Raw genomic sequence first — 20,006 nt, forward strand, 5'->3', positions numbered from 1 at the left:
CTTTTTTCCTTTTGCTTTTCTGGTTGGGTGTTTTATTGCTTCTTCATATTTCAAATCTTTGACTTGATTCTTGGGATCCTCTAGTCTGCTGTTGGATCTCTGTATATTATTCTTTATTTTAGTCAGTGTATGCTTAATTTCTAATTGGTCCTTTTTCATATCCTTGAGGGTGTCACTATATTTCTTGGAGGTTTCTTGAAGATTCTTGAATAGCCTTATAACTGTGGTTTTGAACTCTATATCCAGTAGTTTGCTTTCCTCGATTTCTTTCAGTTGTGACCTGTTTCTTTGTCTCCGCATTTTGGTTGCTTCCCTGTGTTGATAGAGTGGCTTTCTGTGCTAGGTGTCCTATAGGGCCCAGTGGCTCAGCCTCCCTAATTACCAGAGGTGGACACTCTTGGTGAACCCCTTTGTGGGCTGTGTGCACAGTCTTGTTGTAGTTAAGCCTTGATTGTTGTTGGTATCACTGGGAGGAATTGACCTCCAGGTCAATTGGCTGTGAGGACTAGTTGTGTCTACAATGGGAGAACTTCTGTGCTGGAGACACCCTTATGGAGCAGGACTTGCTTCAGTGGGGCTTTGGCGCCGCTCACTGAGTCTGCCCTGAGTGTGTCTCTTATGGATGTGAAGAGTTGTAATCTGGATGGTCTCACTCTGACCACTGGGTAGACTGGCTTTTGGATCTCCAAGGGGGTGCAAAGTCACACACTGCCTGAGGCTACCCAGCAGGAGCTACAGAGAGATCTGCAGATTCCTCTTCTTTGTTTGGGGTTTGGAGATGCCTAGATGGGGTGCAGCTGTGAAGTAATACAGGCTGCTGATGAGCCTTAGGCCTTTTGAACTCTGGGTTTCTCTGACCCAGCTGCAGTTTGACAGGTTTTTAGGTGGGAAAAGGCCAGGCCATTAGTATGCAAAAGTCTCTGCCCGCAGCTTGGGTGGGGTTGTAAATTGGGTGGGGCGTGGTCTCAGGGAGTCGAGGGGCAGTGTAAACAGCAATGGTTGCCATTGGCCCTCCCCCGATAAGTCCCTGGGTCTCTAAGTCCCTCTGCCCTGTGCAGGAACAATGGACGCTGCAAGCACCTCTGCGAGAAAGCCGCTCTCATCTTCCGCCCGATGCGAGACAGTACAGTTTCTCTCTTTATGAGTCTGGGTCCCCAGATTCTCGCCCAGAACTGGATTTCAGAGCAGTCGGGAGCTCGTATCTCCCTCCCAGTTGAAAGGGACAACAACTGTACCCCGCTGCCAGCCCCTTTCACGCGTGCCTCCGTGCCTCCACACTTCCACTTCCTGCTGGACTCAATGTGCTTTTCTCATTCCTTCTAGTTGTAGAATTTCCACTCAGCCAGCCTTCCCGTGGTTCTGGATGCTATTCGTTTTGTCTTTTAGTTGTAGTTTTAATGTGGTTGTACCCGGCTGCAAGTTCAGGTGTTTACCTATGCTGCCATCTTGGTTGTCCTATAAGCCCAAATTTTTATTATTGAATTTGGTAGATTTACCCTACATTTCAATAAATATAATTCAAAGAAACAGAATATAGAAAAAATTTAATTCAAAAAAATATATGTTGTTCTTTAAAAATACACACATAGTTCAATTCATAGGGTTCCTCTGACACTTATAACTTTTTAGTCATTTTCCAATCATAACAATCAAAATTTAGAAGTAAAATAGTGATTCCCCATATTAAATGTATTTTTATACTGAGAACACTGTGTATATCAATATTTAAGGTTTATAATGTGACGAGTTTGCTTCTTGATTGTTAATTAATCTAGGCTGGATTGAAGATACAGTTACAGAGAATAATATATATCTAAATTGTTTCTATGTTTTGTTTTAATAACATTATAGTAGGTAAATTAGTCTTCCTTTGTTATATTGATAGGAATAAAAGAAGAGATTATGAAACAATTGAACAACCTGGGGATATTTTTAACTTTTGTTCATAATGAAGCAGGTGATGCTTTGTTTCATTTTAATTTTTTTTATCAATAATAACTTTATTTATTTCTTAATGTATTTTTTATTTTTGGTAGTATTACGAGTATCTCTCATTTCCCTGTCCCCTTTACATCCCTCCTCCCAGCTTCTACCCACCCCCCAGGTCTTCACTACCCTATTGCCCGTGTCCATGGGCTATGCATATATAAGTTCTTTGGTTTATGTCTTCTCGTCCCCCACACCCCACATCGAGGTATGTCAGTCTGTTCCATGCCTCCATGCTTCAGGTCTTATTTTGTTGGTCAATTCATTTTGTTCATTAGATTCCACAAATAAGTGATATCATGTGATATTTGTCTTTCTCATATTGGCTTATTTCACTTAGCATAATATTTTCTAGGTCCATCCATGCTGTCTCAAAGGGTAAGAGATCCCTCTTTTTTACAGCTGCATAGTATTCCATAGTGTAAATGTCCTATAGCTTTTTTATCCATTCTTCTATTGGTGGACACTTGGGGCTGTTTCCAAATCTTAGCTATTATAAATAATGCTGCTATGAACATAGGGGTGCATATATTCTTTCTGATTGGTGTTTTGGGGGGTTTAGGATATATTCCCAGTAGTGGGATTGCTAGGTCAAATGGAAGTTCCATTTTTTATTTTTTGAGGAAACTCCATATTGTTTTTCATAGTGGCTGCACCAGTCTGCATTCCCACCAGCAGTGGACTAGTGTTCCCTTTTCTCCACATCCTCGCCAGCACTTGTTGTCTGTTGATTTTTTGATGATAGCCATTCTGATTAGTGTAAGGTGATACCTCATTGTGGTTTTAATTTACATTTCTCTAATGATAAGTGACTGAGCATTTTTTCATATGTCTCTTGACCATTTTTATGTCCTCTTTGGAGAAATGTCTATTCAGGTCTTCTGCTCACTTTTTTAATTGGATTTTTTGTCTTCCTTTTGTTGAGTTGTATGAGAACTTTATATATTTTGGATATTAATCCCTTATCAGATGCATCATTGGCAAATATGTTCTCCCATAGAGTGGGTTCCCTTTTCATTTTGATGGTGGTTTCTTTTGTTGTGCAGAAGCTTCTTATTTTGATGTAATTCTATTTGTTTAGTTTCTCCTTAGTTTCCTTTGCCCTAGGAAATGTGTCTGTAAACAGATGGCTACGTGAGATGTCTGAGATTTTACTGCCTATGTTCTCCTCTAAGATTTTATGGTTTCATACCTTACATTTAAGTCTGTTATCCATCTTGAGTTTATCCTTGTATATGGTGTAAGTTGGTGGTCTAATTTTATCTTTTTGCATGTGTCTGTCCAGTTTTCCCAGCACCATTTGTTGAAGAGACTATCTTTTACACCATTGTATATTCTTGCCTCCTTTGTCAAATGTTAATTGACAATAAAGGTGTTGGTCAATTTCTGGAGTCTCTGTTCTGATCCATTGGTCTATCTGCCTATTCTTGTGCCAGTATCAGGCTGTTTTGGTTATAATGGCTTTGTAGAATAGTTTGATAGCCGGTATTGTGATCCCTCCTACTTCGTTCTTCTTTCTCAAGATTGCTGCAGCTATTCGGGGTCTTTTATGGTTCCATATAAATTTTTGGAGTAGTTGTTCTAGCTCTGTGAAGTATGTCATTGGTATTTTTTTAAAATATATTTTATTGATTTTTTTACAGAGAGGAAGGGAGAGGGATAGAGAGTTAGAAACATCGATAAGAGAGAAACATCGATCAGCTGCCTACTGCACACCCCCTACTGGGTATGTGCCCGCAAACTAGAATCAAACCTGGGACCCTTCAGTCCACAGGCTGACACTCTATCCCAGCGGTTCTCAACCTGTGGGTTGCGACCCCTTTGGGGGTCGAAGGACCCTTTCACAGGGGTCGCCTAAGACCATCGGAAAACACATATATAATATATTTTCCTCTATATCTTTTTTCAATGTCCTATAGTTTTCCAAGTACAGGTCTTTTACCTCCTTAGTTAAGTTTATTCTTAGGTATCATTATTTTTTTGTCGCAATGGTAAATGTGATTTTTTTTTAACATTTTCTCTTTCTGAGAGTTTATTATTGGTGTATAAAAATGACATTTATTTCTAGATGTTGATTTTGTATCCTGCTACCTTGTCGAATTCATTTATTAAGTCTAATAGTTTTTTGGTGGAGTCTTTAGGGTTTTCTATGTACAATATCATGTCATCTGCAAATAATGACAGTTTTATTTCCTCCTTTCCAATTTGGTTGCTTTTTATCTTTTCTTCTTGTCTGATTGCTGTGGCTAGGACTTCCAGTACTATCCTATCTAATAAAGAGAAAATATGCTAAATGACCCACATGCCATCGCAAAGATGGCGACGCCCACAGCCAATAGGAGGAAATATGCTAATTGACTGCCCCACCCTCAAAGATGGCGGCGCCCACAGCCAATAAGGAGGGAATATGCTACTTGACTGCCCTGCGCTCAAAGATGGCAACGCCCACAGCCAATAAGGAGGGAATAAGCTAATTGACTGCCCCACCCTCAAAGATGGCAGCGCCCACAGCCACAAGATGGCGGCACCCAGTCCCTTCAGCCCCGCTGGGACGGCAGGCATGCAGCAAGGCCAGGTCCACCCCCAGGTGGGCCCGGCTGCTCTGTGTGCCTGCCTCTGGATACCCCCAGTCCCCTCAGCCCCCAGCTGCCCAGGGCCTGCCTGAGGCACAGGCAAGCCTTGGATGGTGGCTGCCCAGCCGCCCAGGGCTGGCCCAAGGCGCAGGCAAGCCTCAGATGGTAGCTTCCCAGCCGCCCAGGGCTGCCCGTGGCTCAGGTAACCAGGGCCAGCCAAGGCTTGTGCTGCCAGAAGTGGCAGCAGCAGAGGTGTGATGGGGCGTCGCCTTCCCCTGATCACCGGGTTGCCTCCTACCCCTGAGGGCTCCCAGACTGTGAGAGGAGGCAAGCCAGGCTGAGGTACCTCCCCTCCAGTGCATGAATTTTCATGCACTGGGCCTCTAGTGTTGAACAAGAGTAATGAAAGCAGACATCCTTGTCTTGTTCCTGTTCTTAAGGGAAATGCTTTTAGTTTTTGCCCATTGAGTGTTATGTTGGCTGTAGGTTTATCATATATGGCCTTTATTATGTTGAAGTATGATCCCTCTATTTTCACTTTACTGAGAGTTTTTATCAAAAAAGGGTGCTGGATTTTGTCATGCTTTTTTTTTTGCATCTATTGATATGATCATGGGGTTTTTATCTTTCAATTTGATGTATCACATTTATTGATTTGCAACTATTATACCAGCCTTGCATCTCTGGAATAAATGGTGTATGATCTTTTTAATATGTTGCTGGATTTGATTTGCTAATATTTTGTTGAGGATTTTAGCATCTATGTTCATCAGGGATATTGGCTTATAATTTTCTTTCTTTGTAGTGTCTTTATCTGGTTTTAGAATTAGGATAATGCTGGCTTTGTAAAAAGAGCTTGGAGAAATGTTCCTTCCTCTTGAATTTTTTGTAATAATTTGAGGAGGATAGGTGTTAGTTCTTCCCTGAATGTTTGGTAAAATTTACTTCTAAATCCATCCAGTCCAGGACTTTTGTTTGCTGGGAGTTTTTTAATTACTGCTTCTATTTCATCAGTTGTTATTGGCCTACTCAGGTTTTCTGATTTTTCCTGATTGAGTTTTAGAAGATCATATGTTTCTAGGAATTTGTCCATTTTGCCCAGGTTGTCCAGTTTGTTGGCATATAGTTGTTCATAGTATTTTCTTATAATTCTTTGTATTTCTGTGGTGTCCATTGTTTTATGGCCTCTTTCTTTTCTGATTTTATTTATTTGGGTCCTCTGTCTCTGTTTCTTGATGAGTCTGGCTAGGGGTTTATCAATCTTGTTTATCTTTTCAAAGAACAAGCTCTTAGATTTATTTATCTTTTGTACTTTTTTTTTTTTACTTAAAAATAAATATCTAATAATAATGTAACCATAATTATAATCTTTATATCTTTAAATGCCTTTGTCAAAATTCTTTCCATCATTTTCAGATTATGTCTGAAAAAACTGTACATTGTACTTCTTTTTACAAGTGGGGTTTAAGCCATTGTACAATATTTTTTTTTAATATATTTTATTGATTTTTTACAGAGAAGAAGGGAGAGGGATAGAGAGTCAGAAACATCGATGAGAGAGATCGATCAGCTGCCTCCTGCACGCCCCCCACTGGGGATGTGCCCGCAACCAGGTACATGCCCTTGACCGGAATTGAACCCGGGACCCTTGAGTCCGTAGGCCGACGCTCTATCCACTGAGCCAAACCGGTTCGGCCATTGTACAATATTTTAACATTAATTTAAAACATTTATCTTAATTAACGTATTCTTATGTAATGTAAACAAAACCTCAGATTTTCATTTTCTTCTGACTCTGCAAAAGAATGCTGTATACATACTTTTCAGATAAAAGAGGCTAAAATAATATGATTGGAAGGGAGTTAAAGAGAAAAAAGACACAGAGAGACAGAGCTAGTAAACCAGCTAAGATGGAACAACTCACCAGGTCTCCAGAGACACCGCTGAGGGGTCTATAAACCAGCAAATACCACCTGCCTATTATCTAGCTTAGAAAGGTGCATACCTTTGACAGTGACAGAATTTAAGTCCAGCATGACACTTTCAGAAAATGGCATCAAAGGTTGGACTATAAATCTTTCTTATTCTCAAGTCACTGGACATTTAAGAGCAAAGATATTGAGGGCTCTTTCCCTCCTTTTCTTCTTCCTTGTAACAGATGTATGATTCATGGCTTGTCCTTTAGTGGTGTCCATTTTCATCTTATCACTTTTTCTTTGCTTCTGCTTTCTGACAGTTTTGCTAACTTTCGTAGCTGCAGAGATGTTAGGACAAGTACTACGTTTGTGATCTAATTCACCGCAAATGAAGCAGCCGTCTCTAGGGCCCTCGCAACAATGACCGGGAAGAGCACAGTGATTGCAAATGCTACAGTGGTTCCAGGAAGGCTTTACACACTTTTTGCAGAGAAATCAATGGTTCCATTTCCTGCCATCCTTGGATGTGCATGAATTACAGTGCTCACAGTGTTGATTCTCTAGAAAAACATATCGTTGACACAGAGGGCAAAACCTATACCCATCTTCCACAGGAAGGATTATTTTGTTGGGTTGAATATTGGTGAAAATACGCACAGGTGACTTTCCGACCTGTCTTTCCATGTTTATGAAGTGCATGATTATCATAATCTACCTGATGATCCAGCATGTGAAAGCTTGGAAAAAGCTGACAAATTCGGGATTCAAAAAAAACAGGGAAAAATCCAGAAAATAGGTAGTTCTTTGTGATTGTTATCTTGACTTTGACCTTTTTTCCACATAGCAATTAACTTCTTGAATATAACAGCCAGAGGTTCAACGAAGCCACCAAAAGGAGGGTCTGTCACCATAATGACTCCTTCACCTTTATCTTCCTGTAAAAAATGTTCTGCATACTTCAAGGGCAGCCTCTCCACCAAAGAAGTGATGGTTAAACATGTTACAATGGCAAAAGCTATCTTCCATATAAAACTGCGAATACCGAAAATCAATATCCAATAAAAGGCTTTTAATGTTAGGCTTCTTGTCACCTGATGCTTTCAACCAGATCAGCTCATGCAACCTCGGTGTTCCAACACACAGCACTCTTCTGAACCCAAGGGTAGAAAGTAGGTCTATCAAGAACTGACAGCTCCTATCAGCAAACAAATACTGCGCATTTGTCTTCTTGTTTTCCAACGGAGAAAGGAGCTGACTGGGCCTTTTTAACTGGGTGACAGAAATATCACCCATGACCTGGTGCTCACGATGCTTCTCCTAGTCATCTGGCAGGAGCAACTGCTGACATCTTTGACAAAACTTTCTCTGACACAATGGCAACTCAATGAACTTCAAATACCTTTGCACACACTGCATTCGGGAGAGAGGAGGCTGACATCTTTGGTTATGAGCTTCTTGGCCAGTAAATCTAGCACCTGACAACTTTTCATCTTCCCATTGAAAAAAATTACAATCTTTTCTATCTCGACAGGCCGAGCAGGCATAAAACCTCCGCGTGTCTACTTTCCCTTGGCTCACCTTTACAAGCAAAAGAGTGGGTCCGTGAGGGCACCATGGGGCGGGGATGGTGGGGATGGGGATGGCAGATTGGAGGAAAGCACCGCCTCCACTCCTGAGCTGCCCGGGCTGCTCATGCTCCCCTCTCCCTCCCCGGCCCCCAGTCTGTCCCTGAGGGTCACCATCTTCCCACCACCATCCCAAGAGCCTCATTCTGTACTGTTTTGTTTTGGTTTTTTTTAGTCTCTATGTCATTTATTTCTGCTTTGATCTTTTTTATTTCCTTCCTTCTACTTCCTCTGGGCTTTTCTTGCTATTCTCTTTCTAATTCATTTAGTTGTAGGCTTAGATAATTTATTAGTCCTTTTTCTTGAGGTGGGCCTGTAGTGCTCTCGAGACTGCTTTCACTGTGTCCTGTAGGTTTTGGGTGGTTGTGTATTCATTTTCATTTGTTTCCAGGAAGTTTTTAATTTCTTGCTTGATCTCATTGGTAACCCATTCATTGTTTAATAATATGCTATTTAGCCTCCATGTATTTGAGTGTGTTTTTTTTTTAATTGTAGTTAATTTCTAACTTCATGCCATTGTGATCCGAGAAGATGCTTGGTATTATATCAATCTTGTTAAATTTGTATAGACTTGTTTTGTGCCCTAATATGTGGTTTATCTTTGAGAATGTTCCATGTGCACTCGAGAAGAATGTATATTCTGTTGCTTTGGAGTGAAATGTTCTATAAATATTGGTTAGACCTACTTTGTCATTTAAGGCCTCTGTTTCATTGTTAACTTTTTGTCTGGAAGATTTAACCAGTAATGTCAGTGGGGTGTTAAAGTCCCCTGCTGTTATTGTATTGCTGTCAATCTCTCCTTTAAAGTCCATCAAGATTTTTTTATATTCTTGGGTGCTTCTATATTGGGTGCATATGTGTTTACAATCCCTTTAATATTATGAAGTGGTCTTCTTTGTCTCCTATTATGGCCTTTGTTTTGAAGTCTATTTTGTCAGATATGAGTATTGCTACCCTAGCTTTTGTCCCTTTCCATTTGCATGGAATATATATTTTCCATCCCTTCACTCTCAGTCTATGTTTATCTTTTGTTCTGAGGTGGGTCTCTTGTAGATAGCATATATATGGGTCATGACTTCTTATCTATTCAGTCACCCTATGTCTTTTGATTGAAGCATTTAATCCATTTACATTTAAGGTTATTATTCATAGGTATTTATTTATTGCCATTTTATTTTCTTTATGCCTGTCATCCTCTGTCTCTCCTTTTCTTAAAAAATATATTTTTATTGATTTTAGAGAGGAAGGGAGAAGGAGAGAGATAGAAACATCAATCCCTTTAATATTATGTTTCTCATCACATCAATGATGAGAAACAATCATTGATTACATGCCTCCTGCACGCCCCCTACTGGGGATGAAGCCTGCAACCCAGGCATGTGCCCTGACTGGGAATCGGAACTATGACCTCCTGGTTCATAGCTCGATGCCCAACCACTGAGAAACGCTGGCTGGGCCTTTTCTTTTTCTTAAAGCAGTCCCATTAACATTTCTTGCATTGCTGGTTTGGTGCTAATGTACTCCCTAAACTTTTTTTTGTCTGGAAAGTTTTTGTTTTTTTTACAGAGAGGAAGAGAGAGGTTAGAAGCATTGATGAGAAAGAAACACCAATCAGTTGCCTCCTGCATGCCCCCTACTGGGGATTGCGCCCACAACCAAGGTACATGCCCTTGACTGGAATCAAACCCCGGACCCTTCAGTCTGCAGGTCAACGTTCAATCCACTGAGCAAAACGGTTAGGGCTGTCTGGAAAGCTTTTTATTTCACCTTCAATTTTAAATGATAGATTTACTGGATACAGTGGTCTTGGATTTGGGCCCTTGTTTTTCATTACTTTGAGTACTTCATGCCACTTCCTTCTGTCCTGAAGTGTTTCTGTTGAGAAGTCAACCAACATTCTAATGGGAACTCCTTTGTAGGTAATTTTCTGTCTCTCTCTTGCTGCCTTTAAGATTCTTTCTTTATCATTAACGTTTGCCATTTTAATCATGATGTGTCTTAAGTATGGGTCTCTTTGGGTTCATTTTGATTGGGACTTCCTGTGCCTCCTGAATTTGTGTGACATTTTCCCTCACCAGGTTGGGGAAGTTTTCTGTCATTATTTCTTTAAACAGGTTCTCTGTTCCTTGCTCACCCTCATCCTCTTCTGGTATTACTATAATGCAATGTTGTTATGTTTCATGTTGTTCCAGAGCTCTCTTAAGCTATCTTTTTCTATTTGCTGCTCTAATTAGGTATTTCTACCTTGTCTTCCAGTCACTTCATGCAACCATCTGCTTTATCCAGTCTACTTTTATTACCTTCCAGTGTGTTCTTGATGTCAGATATATCATTTTTCATTTCTTTCTGGTTCTTGTTCATGGCCTCTGTTTTCCTTTTCATGCTGTTGTGACTTGCACTAAGTTTCTTAAACATCTTTATAGCCATTGCTTTGAATTCTATGTCTGACAGGTTGCTTGTCTCCATTTCATTTACTTCTTTTTCTAGAGCTTCCTTCTTTTTTCTCATTTAGGGGTTGTTTCTTTGTCTCCCCATTTTAGCTGTCTCTTTGTATTTGTTTCTTTGTATTAGGTAGATCTGTTATGCATCTCAGTCTTTGTGGGATGGCCTTATGTAGACAGTGTCATGATGGGTCCAAGAGGTTGCTGATTTGATTCCGTCAGGGCACATGCCCAGGTTTTGGGCTCAATCCCTAGTGGGGGGGCATGTAGGAGGCAGCCGGTCAATGATGTTTCTCTCTCTTTTTTAATGATTTTTAAAAATATTATTTTTATTGATTTCAGAGAAGAAGGGAGAGGGAGTGAGAGAAACATCATTGATGAGAGAGAATCGTTGATTGGCTGCCTCCTGCACACCCCCCACTGGGGGATTGAGCTCGCAACCCAGGCATGTGCCCTTGACCAGAATAGAACCTGGCACCCTTCAGTCCGAAGGCTGACTCTCTATCCACTGAGCCAAACTGGCCAGGGCAGATGATGTTTCTCTCTTATCGATGTTTTGATCTCTCCCTTCCTCTCTCTCTAAAAATCAATAAAAACATTGTTTTAAAAGTTGTAATAAAAAGAAACTACCTTCTACTTTTATCATGGGATAGAACTTTAAAAAATTTTATTCAAGAAATTTACATCACTTAGCTTTAACAATTGTCAGCATAACAATTTTGCTTCATCCCTTCACTCCCATCAAACACTGGACCATTTTGAAGCAGATTTCAGACATAATTTTGTAATTCCTTAAGTATCATTCTTTTTAAACAAAACATAACAAATTAATATAACCCTATGTACACATAACCCAGCCTCAAATCATCAACTCCAGTGCAGTCTTGTTTCATAACTACCCTTTCCCACTCACTAGATTACCTTGAAGCAAATTCAAGACATTGACGAGAATGTTTTTACAAAGGTTTTTTTCATTTAAGTCTTAAAAATATTTTTTCCCCTGGCCCATGTGGCTCAGTGGATGAGCATTGGTCTATGAACCAGGAGGTCAGAGTTCGATTCCTGATTGGGGCACATGCCCAGGTTGCGGGCTTGATCCCCAGTAGGGGACATGCAGGAGGCAGCGATCAATGATTCTCGTCATTGATATTTCTCTTCCTCTCCCTTCCTCTTTGAAATCAATAAAAATATTTAAAAAGATGTTTTTACATTGTTATAATCATAGTGTGCCTACACTTCTAAACTGCTCAAAATCACTTCAGAGGTACAGCAAGATATGAGTCTTTATAAATCTTGTGTGTTTTTTTCATTTTAATGTAACTGAAATTTCATCAAATTGGCAGATAACATTTTTCTGGAGATTTTACACTCTGCTGATCCCAAATTGGCTGCTGCACGAGAGATTTTAGAAAAAATTCAACGCCGTAATCTATATAAGTATGTGGGTCAGACTCAGCCAAAGAAAAGAATTACAAAGGTAAGTTGAGTTGTCAAGCCTCTTCCCATTAGTGAAAGGTCCTCTTTCTTCCATGAGGAAAACCATTAACCTATCACAATACCATGATTCTGTTCTTAAGCCCTTTACATTTATTCTCATTTAATCTCATTTACGTCAACACTGTTCTTAGGTCTGTCCTGTAGATGAAGAAACTGAGGCTTGGGAAGAGATTAAATAACTTGCCTATGGAAGCACAGGTAGTGAGTCAGGATTCAAAGCCAAGTCTAATTTACTCTGTCATCCTGTAAGTGAAAGGGACCCTCAAAATAAGGAATCTCCATGAGCTTCACTGAAACTCTAAGGACCTGCTACTACTTTACTTCTTTCACAGTTTCTCCCCAATGGCACATGCCTATCTTTTTTAGTTTATATATCTATTTTCCTCTCCTGCATGTTGAAGACTTTGCTTTTCACCAAAAAATGAATAACACGAACCATGATAACCACACCCTGCTTTTAATACTTCCTTGGGTGCCTCTGGTTTTTCTAATAGGTTAATGCCAGATTTTTTTTTAATGTGAAAATCCTGTTATAAAAACTACTATGATTTGATTAAAGGATGGTATAAGCATATTTATAATGTTTCCTGCATGGTCCAAATTAGTAGATAATTAGACAAAAAGGGTCCTTACATAGCACTATTTTGTAATACACTATTTTCTGTAAGTTTAGTTAGAGATGGGAAAATTATGACTGAAAGAAGGAAAGTATAGAACCGTGTTGTCCAATTCACTAGGCACTGGTCACATGGTGCTAAAATGCCATTTTCAAAGAGAGAAACTATTCATGGCACAAGGACTTAATGGTGAAGAACTGGAGTTCTAACATGGGGAGTCTTGTCTTTTCTAGGAAGACCGTGAAAAGTTTCGAGAAGAACTTGCCAAGGCCAAACCTGATGTAATTACTCTAGAAGTTGAACTGCAGGCTGAAGATTTTATAGTGGATGTAAGTAGTTCACCTGATAATATGCTAAATAAAGAATTTTTTAAAAGAATAAAGATCCTCCTCTCCCCATTAAACGCAGGGGGCAGCCGTTCTGATCAGGTCTTTGTAAGCCATGCATACACTCAAGCAACCATGTCTAAGGGACCTGCAGTTGGTATTGATTTTGGCATCACCTACTCTTGTAGGGGTGTCTTCCAGCACAGAAAATTGGAAATAATTGCCAATGATCAAGGAAACCAACCACCCCACGTTATGTTGCCTTTATTGACACCAAACGATCAGTGATGCTGCGAAGAATTAAGTTGCAATGAATCCTACCAACACAGTTTTTGATGTCAAGCCCCTGATTGGATGTAGATTTGATGATGCTGTTGTCCAATCTGACATGAAACATTGGCCCTTCATGGTGGAGAATGATGCTGGCAGGCCCAAGGTCCAAGTAGAATACATGAGAGAGACAAAAAGTTTCTATCCAGAAGATGAAGGAAATCGCGGAAGCCTACCTTGGGAAGACTGTTATCTATGCTGTTGTTACAGTACCTGCTTAATTCAATGACTCTCTGAATCAGGCTACCAATGGTGCTGGAACTATTGCTGGTCTCAATGTACTTAGAATCATCAATGAGCCAACTGTTACTGCTATTGTTTGTAGCTTAGACAGAAAGGTTGGAGCTGAAAGAAACACGCTGATCTTAAAATTGGGAGGTGGCACTTTCGATGTGTCAATTCTTACAATTAAACATGGAATCTTTGAGGTCAAATCTACAGCTGGGGACACCCACTTAGGTGGAGAAGACTTGACAACTGAATGGTCAGCCACTTCATTGAAGAGTTCAAGTGCAAGCATAAGAAGGCTATCAGTGAGAACAAGGGGGCTTTCTGTCGCCTTCGTACTGCTTGGGAACGTGCTAAGCATACTCTCTTCCAGCACCCAGGCCAGTATCGAGATTGATTCACTTTATGAAGGAATCAACTCCTATATCTCTATCACCCATGTCCAATTTGAACACTTGAATACTGACCTTCTTCACAGCACCCTAGACCCTGTAGAGAAAGCCCTTCAGGATGCCAAGCTTGACAAGTCCCAGATCTGTGATATTGTCCTGGTGGATGATTTTACCCATATTCCCAAGATTCAGAAACTCCTACAGGACTTCTTCAGTAGAAAAGAGTTGAATAAGAGCATCAACCCCGATGAGGCTGGTGCTTATGGTGTAACTATCTAGGCAGCCATCCTCTCTGGAGACAATCTGAAAATGTTCAAGATTTACTGCTGTTGGATGTCATTCCTTTTTCCCTTGGCATTGAGACTGCTGGTGGAGTCATGACCTCATCAAGCACAATATTACCATTCCTACCAAGCAGACACAGACCTTCACTATCTACTCTGACAACCAGCCTGGTGTGCTCATTCAGGTTTATGAAGGTGAGTGTGCCGTGATCAAGGATAACAACTTGCTTAGCAAGTTTGAACTCAGACATACCTCCTGCACCTCATCGTGTTCCTCAGATTGAAGTCACTTTTGAGATATATATATATATATTACTTTTTTTATTTTATTTTATTTTTTGCAGAGAGGAAGTAGAGGGATGGAGAGTTGGAAACATCGATGAGAGAGAAACATCGATGAGCTGCCTCCTGCATACCTTCTACTGGGAATGTGCCCACAACCAAGGTATATGCCCTTGACCGGAATCGAACCTGGGACTCTTGAGTCCGCAGGCCGATGCTCTATCCACTGAGCCAAACTGGTTAGGCATTGATATTTTTTTTAAAGTACATTTTTAAAATTGATTTCAGAGGAAGGGAGAGGGAGAAAGATAGAAACATCAATGATGAGAGAAAAATCATTGATTGGCTGCCTCCTTGCTATGGCTTAGGCAGAAAGGTTGGAGCTGAAAGAAACATGCTGATCTTTAAATTGAGAGGTGGCACTTTCAATGTGTCAATTCTCAAAATTGAAGATGGAATCTTTGAGATCAGATCTACAACTGGGGACATCCAGTTAGGTAGAGATGGAGTCCATAACCTGGGCATGTGTCCTGATCAGGAATCAAACTGTGACCTCCTGGTTCATAGGTTGACGCTCAACCACTGAGCCAAACCAGTTGGGCTACTTTTGATATCGATGCCAATGGCATCCTCAGTGTCTCTGCTGTGAATAAGAGTGCAGGAAAAGAGAACAAGATTACCACCACTAATGACAAGGGTTGTCTGAGCAAGGAAGACAATGAGCGCATGGTCCAGGAAGCTGAGAAGTACAAAGCTGAAGATGAGAAGCAGCAGGACAAAGTGTCTTCCAAGAATTCACTTGAAACCTATTCATTCAACAATAAAATAACTGTTGAAGATGAAAAATTTCAAGGCAAGATCAATGGTGAGGACAAACAGAAGATTCTTGACAAGTGCAATGAAATCATCAAATGGCTTGATAAGAACCAAACTGCAGAAATGGAAGAATTTGAACATTAACAGAAATTATTGAAAAAAGTCTGCAACCCCATCATTACCAACTTGTACCAGAGTGCAGGAGGCCTGCCAGGAGCAATGCCTAGGGGCTTCCCTGGGGTGGAGTCTTTCCACATGGTGGTGCCTCCTCTGGGCCCACCATTGAAACAGTTGATTAAACCAACTTTGAGCATAGATTTAGCATTGTTCCACACAAAATATGGAAGGGCCCTAATTTGTAGCAAATTCAATAGCAGTTTAAAAGTTGAGATGCTGTATAGTAAGTAACTGGGCATTCTTTTTTCTTTTTTAAAGATACAACTTTATTTTTTAAAAATTTTATATATTTTGTTAATTTTCACCTGAGGATACTTTTCCATTGATTTTTAGAGAGAGTGGGAGAGACATATCAGTTGGTTGTCTCCAGCACGCACCCTGACCAGGGCCAGGGATTGAACCTGCAACGGAGGCACGTGCCCTTGACCAGAATCAAACCCGGGACCCTTCGGTTTGCAGGCCAACACTCTATCCTCTGAGCCAAAACAGCTAGGGCTGTTGTCAATATTGTAATTGTTAATGTAATTATAGTCAGGTGATTAGTAGAACATTGTAATAAAGGGTGTCCCAAAATTCACACAAGAAGTAATTTTGATAGAAAACACAGGTTTATAATTAAAAATTGTACATTTTTTTTTGATTCATAAAGTATACAGTATAGGGTTATGTATGGAATAGCTATTGGGTAAATGGCCTCCACGGCTTTGCTGGCACATACGCACTCTTTTGTTGAAATTTTCCATGACCGTTTTGCATTAATGTGGCTGAATTTCGATGAGGCTCGTTTTCATCTTGATGGCTTGGTTAATCGACAAAATTGTCACATTTGGGGTTCAGAAAATCCACGAGTGATTGTTGAGAAACAAATGCATCCACAACGTGTCACTGTTTGGTGCGGATTTTGGGCTGGAGGCATCATCGGACCATTCTTCTTTGAAAATGCGGCTGCTCAGGCAATAACAGTTAATGGTGCTCGCTGTTGCGACATGATAATCCAGTTTTTATGGATGCTATTCCATACATAACCCTATACTGTATACTTTATGAATCAATAAAAAAATGTACAATTTTTAATTATAAACCTGTATTTTCTATCAAAATTACTTCTTGCATGAATTTTGGGACACCCTTTATATTGATTTTTTAATGTTTCTTGATCACGATAGTAGTACATGCTAATTAATTTTAAAAATTGTCTACACACACAAAGGAAAAAAGTAAGACTTTCTTACTCCTATTTTCATAGAAGCTATGGTGTCTTCTTGTATCCTATGAGAATGCCAAATGGCTTACTCATATTTTCTTCTGTTTCTCATAGGAAATCCTTTTCAGAGTTCAGCTCCTTTGAAATCTCGGGACTCTCTTCCCTATGTATTTTTTTCATAAGGCTCTCATTTGTTATTTTCTTGTTGACGCATCTTTGAGTGAAGGGCGATCTCTCCATAACTATTCTTTGCCAAGAAATATGAGTGAATTGCCCTTGGATCCACTCTCTGTTCACTTGGCTGCATGATGAAGTGCCTCAGATTTGCAGATCAGGCTGCAGTTTCCTGTTTCATTAGATGAGGTTCCACCAGAATAAAGGGATCTCACATCCTGACTTCCTGAGACTCTGACAGACTTTACTCTCCAGAATGTTTTCCTGACTCTCACGTGTCTGCCCTTGCCCTCAGTGCTTTACTGGGGAGACTATCACCCTCAACACAGTGCACTACTCCTAGTCACTCCCTGACCTCCCATCTGTTTTTTTCTCTCAAAGTGCAATCTCCTAATGAATGTACAATCACTGGTTCCTAAAGAGGCCATGCATAGGAGATGACATACACATGGCCAGTGTTTGTTTTGTTGTTGTTAATCCTCGCTTGAGGTTAATTTTCCCATTGATTTCTAGAGAGAGTAGGAGGGCGGGAGTGGGGGGAGAGAGAGAACATCGATGTGAGAGTGAAACATCAATCAATTGCCTCCCACACACACCCCAACACCAGGGATCAAATCTGCAACCTGGGTATGTGCCCTGACCAGGAGTCGAATTGGTGACCTTTCAGTGCATGGGACAACGTTCAACCATCTGAGCCACACCTAACATCAGGGCTCACATCAGCCTCTTGACTGAATAGCTCTTTGCCTTAGTTGTAGCCTAGCTGTCCCCTGAGAACCTGGTTTTCCTGTAGTTTGTTTAGGAGAACACATTCCTCGGGGTCAGGAGACCTTCCTGTTCATCAGTCCTCATGTTCTCTAATACCTACCATTCAAGACCCTAGCATCCCTGGTCAGTTTTTCTCAGTGGTTGGAGCGTCGGCCCACGGACTGAAGAGTTATAGGTTTGATTCTGGTCAGGGCATGGACCTCAGTTGCAGGCTCAATCCCCAGCCCTGGTCAAGATGTGTGTGGGAGGCAACCAATCAATGTGGTTCTCTCACATCAGTATTTCTCTCTCTCTCCCCCCACCCTCCTTTCCACTCTCTCTAAAAATCAATGGGAAAACATATCCTCTAGTGAGGATTAATATATATATATATATATATATATATCTCCTATGCAAGATCCCTGTTCCTCTGAGACTAACATCCTCAAACCACTTACTGTCCTCTTGTTGAAGATTTTGGCATGATTTAAAGTCTTCGTGTCTATTCCAGTTCCTGCCATTATCCTTAATGACTTTATAGTCCATATGGCCAACCAACTCTGATCTCTTCATCCTCATCTTCAGTGACCTCATTCACTCCACCTCAGCCAGCACTCTCAGCATATTACACTCTGAACCTTACCAACATTTGAAAATACCCTCCCTCTAAAAATCATTCATTTCAGCCTTCCTTCTCTGTCCGCAAACCCCATTCTGTGTGCTCGTTCCTAGCTCATCAGGACCTCCGGTTTATTATCTCCTTACTTCTAGCTTGTCAATGACCTGTTTTTATCTTCCACTCTAACTCATATTTTGTGATCCATTAATTCAGTCATTTTCTGCTATTACCCTCAACTCCCTTGCCTGTCTTTGCATCTAATTGACAGTTCATGGTCACCAACCTTAGCTAGGCCCCCTGAACTTTCTGGCAGGCTTAGTGCAATTCTCCAGTTTCCATAATGACTTTCAAATGATCTTCACTCCTCTAAGACCTCCAACCCTGCTCCTCAACCCCAACTGTATTACCCTCAGTGACTAACCCCACCGTGGCTCTTATTTCAGATATAAAATATAGGCCATTAGGTAGGAACTCCCTCAACCCACATCACCATATAAGCAAGCCTGCCTCCATCTGCAGCTGTGTTCAGCCTTCCCTCTGGTCCTGTGGGAAATGTTTTCTCTTCCTATAAAAAGTAATCCTTCTAATTGTGATCTAGACCAGGGCTGTCTGTTAGAAATATATATATTTCAGAAAGGGGTGGGGGAGAGAGAGAGAGAGAGAGAGAAACATCAATGATGGGAGAGAATCATTGATCGGCTGTCTCCTGCGTGCCCCCTACTGGGTATTGAGTCCGCAACCTGGGCATGTGTCCTTGACCAGAATCAAACCCTGGACCCTTCAGTCCACAGGCGGATGCTTTGTCCACTGAGCCAAACCTGCTAGGGCCAATAGAACTTTCGATGATAGAAATGTTCTGTATCTCTACTGTCCATTTTGGTAGTCACTAGCCACACATGGCTACCGAACATTTGAAACTGAAGAACTAAATGTTTTATTGTATTCGATATTAATGATTTGAAATCTAAAAAGTCGTGTGGCTCGTGGCTACCACATCGGGTAGTGCAGCCATAGGGCCATTTGTCTCAGCACTTCTGTGGAACCTTATGGAATTGATTCTCTCCTCTCTTTCGGACTTTCCCATTAGCAGTTAAACAGACTTTTATCTTAAGAAAATAAGCATCACACTCTAGTTGTCTCCCATTACCTTTCCTAGATACCTTATTTCTCTTTTGCATCTTCTTTATTATTATATATTTTTTAATTTTTAAAAAAGTCTTGATGTGGCTTCTTCTACATATTCTTACTTATAGGACTTCTGTTCAGCTAGACTTCAGGCAGTTCCCAAAGGTGGTGGTTCTATAGTTGTAATTTTGAAGTTGTCATGAGAGGAGGCGAGACAGTGTTTACCTACTCTGCCATCTTGACTGGAAGCCTCTCCTGTCTCCTAACAGCCTTAACTTCTAAAGAGTTGTCGTTTTTTTCATTGCTTATTTACTTGCAAACCTTTTTCTGTCTCCATCACTATACTAAAATTACTCTCACCAAGATCACCAATGGCTTCAATGTAACTAAACCCAGCAGATAGTTTCAGTCCTCTGCCCTGGAGCTGTTTCTTTTCTGCCTGGCATTCTTTTTCTTTTTTTTAAAATCTTTATTGTTCAGATTATTACAGTTGTTCCTCTTTTTTCCCTCCATAGCTCCCCTCCACCTGGTTCCCACCCCACCCTCTGCCCTTACCTCCCCACACTGTCCTCATCCATAGGTGTACGATTTTTGTCCAGTCTCTTCCCGCACCCCCCACACCCCTTTTCCCCCCCCCAGAAAAGTCC

General features: G+C 40.7%; 1 protein-coding gene and 1 pseudogene across 2 annotated transcripts in view; both read left to right on the forward strand.

Moving 5' to 3' along the window:
- SAMHD1 (SAM domain and HD domain 1) overlaps positions 1-20,006 on the forward strand; it is a 62,795-nt gene that overhangs the window by 32,605 nt on the left and 10,184 nt on the right. For both annotated transcript variants that reach the window (XM_014541414.1, XM_014541415.1), the window contains exons 12-13: positions 11,885-12,018; positions 12,889-12,984. In XM_014541414.1, the coding sequence (XP_014396900.1) occupies positions 11,885-12,018; positions 12,889-12,984 (230 nt within the window). The remainder of the gene's footprint in view (positions 1-11,884; positions 12,019-12,888; positions 12,985-20,006) is intronic.
- On the forward strand, positions 13,010-15,771 carry LOC102250328 (annotated as a pseudogene).

This window comes from Myotis brandtii, unplaced genomic scaffold (genome assembly GCF_000412655.1).
Source record: "Myotis brandtii unplaced genomic scaffold, ASM41265v1 scaffold27, whole genome shotgun sequence".
NCBI lineage: Eukaryota > Metazoa > Chordata > Mammalia > Chiroptera > Vespertilionidae > Myotis > Myotis brandtii.